Source organism: Limulus polyphemus, unplaced genomic scaffold (genome assembly GCF_000517525.1).
Source record: "Limulus polyphemus unplaced genomic scaffold, Limulus_polyphemus-2.1.2 Scaffold6331, whole genome shotgun sequence".
In the NCBI taxonomy this organism is placed as follows: Eukaryota; Metazoa; Arthropoda; class Merostomata; order Xiphosura; family Limulidae; genus Limulus; species Limulus polyphemus.
In genome coordinates, this window is record NW_013671941.1 from 21755 (window position 1) to 26042 (window position 4288).

The 4288-nt window shown below is 31.7% G+C and overlaps 1 protein-coding gene across 5 annotated transcripts in view; it reads right to left on the minus strand.

Annotated features, from left to right (window-relative positions):
• The window catches only part of LOC106473616 (sodium/glucose cotransporter 4-like), a 58396-nt gene that overhangs the window by 20462 nt on the left and 33646 nt on the right, over positions 1 to 4288 (minus strand). For all 5 annotated transcript variants that reach the window (XR_002613736.1, XM_013934300.2, XM_022402025.1 and 2 more), the window contains exons 9-11: positions 2879 to 3014; positions 1495 to 1602; positions 948 to 1098 (exon numbers count right to left, since the gene is read on the minus strand). Coding sequence is in view for 4 of the 5 variants with exons in the window: in XM_013934300.2 (XP_013789754.2) it covers positions 948 to 1098; positions 1495 to 1602; positions 2879 to 3014 (395 nt within the window). In the remaining variant the exon portion in view is untranslated. The remainder of the gene's footprint in view (positions 1 to 947; positions 1099 to 1494; positions 1603 to 2878; positions 3015 to 4288) is intronic.

Genomic DNA, 4288 nt, shown 5'->3' on the forward strand with positions numbered 1-4288 from the left:
CATCTATATATATATATATATATCATACTATAATGGACATAGCGTGTATGTCAGTATCTATGTATGTAACCAAAACTACAGAAAAGTATTTAAACTTCAACATATTGATGCAGAGATGAAATGTTGATTGTTTAAAAACTTTTCTGTATTCTTAGGGTGTGCTTTAAACTTATAGGAAGAGGATCTAAAGAAAGCCATTCAAAAAGTATGAAGATGATGATGAAAGGAGAGAGCGATGAAGAAGGCAAAAGGAACGATGGGCTCAAGAATCTCTCAAGCAAAAAGATGACAGACTAAGAAAAATGTCGCAATATATGAAAATATTACACTACATATCAGTAAGATTTATAAAAATGTTGAGTTGTGTACATTGAATCATTTTGATGCAATGAGTTGCGTATAAATAAAGAGTACAATCCGAACACTCTTCCCGTGCAATACTTCCCAGAAAAAGTACTTTTTATAAAATTTTTCACTTTTTTCTTACATTTTTTTTATAATTAGGTATTAATACTATGGATTGTAATTACTAACGCAAACAGCCGCCCATTGGCGCCATTTCTGATAGTAGATATAAATTAAGGACAACAAGGGACCTGTTGATCAACTAAGCTATCCCATCTACTGTTACTAAACTCTAAAATAAAAGTAAAACTCTCAAATCCAGTTCTTATAATTCAAATATTTGTCAAGCTTTCCCTTCAGTTAAATGCATCCATCACATATGAAGACAATACATTTCAAACATCAACCATCCTTTTAGATAAAGATGTCTTAGCTGAAAGTAACCGGTTTGAAGAAATGTTACTGTACCTTCCAACAATTAAATGTTCCATTTCTTTTGAAATGTTACTGTATCTTCCAACAATTAAAAGTTCCATTTCTTTTGAAATGTTACTGTATCTTCCAACAATTAAAAGTTCCATTTCTTTTGAAATGTACTGTACCTTCCAACAATTAAAAGTTCCATTTCTTTTGCTTGCTTCCTGATTCTTGTCCAGATGTCTATGGTGAAAATGGTAGAGCTACTGTTGAAGATGGACGTGAGTGACGACATCAAAGCCGCCAGCATCACAGATAACATCAGACCTCTGGCGCCTAATAAAATTCAGCGAAACCTTGGAAACAGTGGTGATAGGCCATTACAAGTATAAAATATGCTGGATTTTGTTTAAAGGTAAGTGTGTTGTAACGAGATTTTTATCTTATTGAATATAAAACCATAATTTATGGTGACAATTTTCATGATATATCATACAGATAACAACTATTTTTAAGTGGACTACTTGGAAGTTGATCTTTGTTTGTTAAAAATGGATAAGAATACCTTAAATTCCTATTTAAACATTTCAAAATTAATATTTATTTTAACAATACAACTATTTAACGCTTATATACAAATGCTATGCTTTTAACACCTATTTATTAGACATCTTTCTTAAAAACAAAAATGGTATCACAAACATTTATCTTTCTATAATGAATATAACTCACCAGGTGGCATTAATTCCAACACCAAGAGAGGATAAGCAATATTTGAACATCCACCTTTATTTTTACAAGCAGCGTAACAAGCTTCTGGTCTTGAGCAGCCAATCTGATCTAAGTTTTAAAATATGCTGATATATCGTAACTTGATATGTGAAGAAGCTTTTAAACATTAGCTGGCATTTTGCTTATTGATACCTAGCTTGAAAATAAAATTGTTGACTATAACAGAATAACGGAAAAGTTCATGTACATTTAGGCTAAGAAACATTATTTAGAATTTAGGGTAAATATAACTAGGCTTAACTCTCTCTAAGCCTACTTACGTTGTTCACATGGAGGTACTTTTTCGTAGTTCATCCATACAGAAAATTATCACAAGTAAAGCTCAAAAATAACCTAGTATTGAGTATTTAGAACGGCGTACTTTGAATACTTTAATTGCTCAATCAATAAGGATAAAAACAATTCATAATTATATAAGAATGTTAACAAAAATAGGTAGAATTTGAAGGTCATTGAATAAACTGATTTTTTAAAATTAGCAATCGTTTATACATCTGCAACTTGCACAAAACGATGGAAAGTTCGTCCTTTTAAAATTCTTCAAGCCATATATATATATATATATAACGGATGATGCGCAACTTTGGGCATATAATTAGATTTGATGAGTAATAAAATCCAATAAAGTGTACGCGCGCCTCACACTTGATATTGCTGGCGCACAAAATAATTGCCTGAAATTCCCTATTACGTTTGCTTGGTTTCCAAGGAGACATATTGACGCAACATCACCAAATTTTGTTAAACGGAACCCTCGGCTACCATTATAATAACCCGCATGTTTTACCCGCAGCGCATTTCAATTTTGAAAATGTCCAAATTAAAGCGCACTTCTTAAGCACAGCTGACTAACAAAACCAGGAAGACAGTCCAAAGAGAAGACCCAGAAATTCATAATACAATCCCTGCATTTACCATTCTAATTACTCATTTGCAGTCATACAGTTGACCAAGTAGGAATATGTCTTTGAGAATCAGTTTTTTCGCATTTTTTAATCTATAAGAGTATTTGAAGATAATTTCAAAATATACAGAAGTTAATATGCCAATCAAGCAATACTTAAAGGAGATGACCAAATATACACAGAAATGTTGTTTTCGTGAAATACTAAAAAATAGGATAATTATTTTTCATACATATATTGTTAATAGATTATAATAAATGTTTAGAAAACATATTCATAAAACATTTATTTAAATATAATTTTGAGAAGAAAAAATTAATCACTATTTTCTATCATAGGCATTCAACTTGTTAATTATATTTATAATAATTGTTTTGGGGCATAAAACTAAAATGTTAACAAAGTTAACTATCAAATACCTGTAAAGAGTACTCTAGCGGCCATTCCAGGAAACACAAGTAAGAACATGGGTAGAAACTTCAGATAACCAGCAACAATACAGCCCATTTTGGCATGTGATACGTTTTTAGCTGACAAGACTCTTTGAACAATAACCTGAAAAAATCTAATTGTAATTATTTACCTGTAGTGAATCTATCTATATACTACTAAAACTCTGAGATTGTTTGTTTGTTTGCTTGTCTGTAATTAAATACAGCAAAAATGGCACTCAATAGCACCATATTTGTAATGAAATGAGAATAGAAACAGAATAAAACAAGTTTCGTTAAAATCGGGTCACGTGTTATCGAGTTAGCCCCGTTTTTCGGGTCACTTTTATGAACATTTCTATAATGAGTAATTTTACGTCACACTACCGTTCGCGCTCTTTACGAAACTTCTTCGTTCAAATCTATTTCTCTGTCAATGTTCCCATTTTCTTTGAAAAATGAAATGGTCTTTCCTTTTACTCCCGATTAACAGTGAAATATCTTTTCTTGAATTATGAATAACACGAATGGATTGAAATATTTAATTAAATTATCTCAAAATAAACCTTCATTTCGGTGCAATATTGAAATTAGCTTGAATTCTTCATACCCTCTGAATAGTGGGTGACCCAATGGGTCACGGGTGGTCTAGTATTTACTACATTTCAGCCAATGAATATTCTATAGTTGTTACAATGTTATAGGTTTGTGTGCTTTTGTTGTTGTTATAGCTACCCGTGGTAATAAATTCAAAGGAAAAATGAGTACATAAGTAAACAGCTAAAAAATATTATTATTATTCACAACAAGTGTGTTAATCTTGAATTTACCAGAGTGGCAAGTTTAGAACATTCCTGGCCCGAAAATATAAAATAATATATTTTATTAAGCCATAAATAATGGATTAAGTGTAACAAAAGAAAAACCAAGTTGTTCTTTACGTCAAAAAAAAAAGGGGGGGGATAGGCCAAATCAAAGGGTAAAATTTCATAAAATAGTAGGTACGCTAGCCGTTAGGTCACGCCCGGCTCATGGGTAACTAGTTATGATATATTTGTTTTTTGTTAAAGCGCAAAGCTACAAAATAGGTCATCTGTGCTTCGGACTGCCAGAAACGAAAACCGATATTTTAACAGACTTGTTGTTGAGACACCCGGCAACAATTATGATATTATTGAATGACTTGTTGTTGAGACACCGGGCAACAATTATAATATTACTGAATGACTTGTTGTTGAGACACCGGGCAACAATTATGATATTGCTGAATGACTTGTTGTTGAGACACCGGGCAACAATTATAATATTACTGAATGACTTATTGTTGAGACACCGGGCAACAATTATAATATTACTGAATGACTTATTGTTGAGACACCGGGCAACAATTATGATATT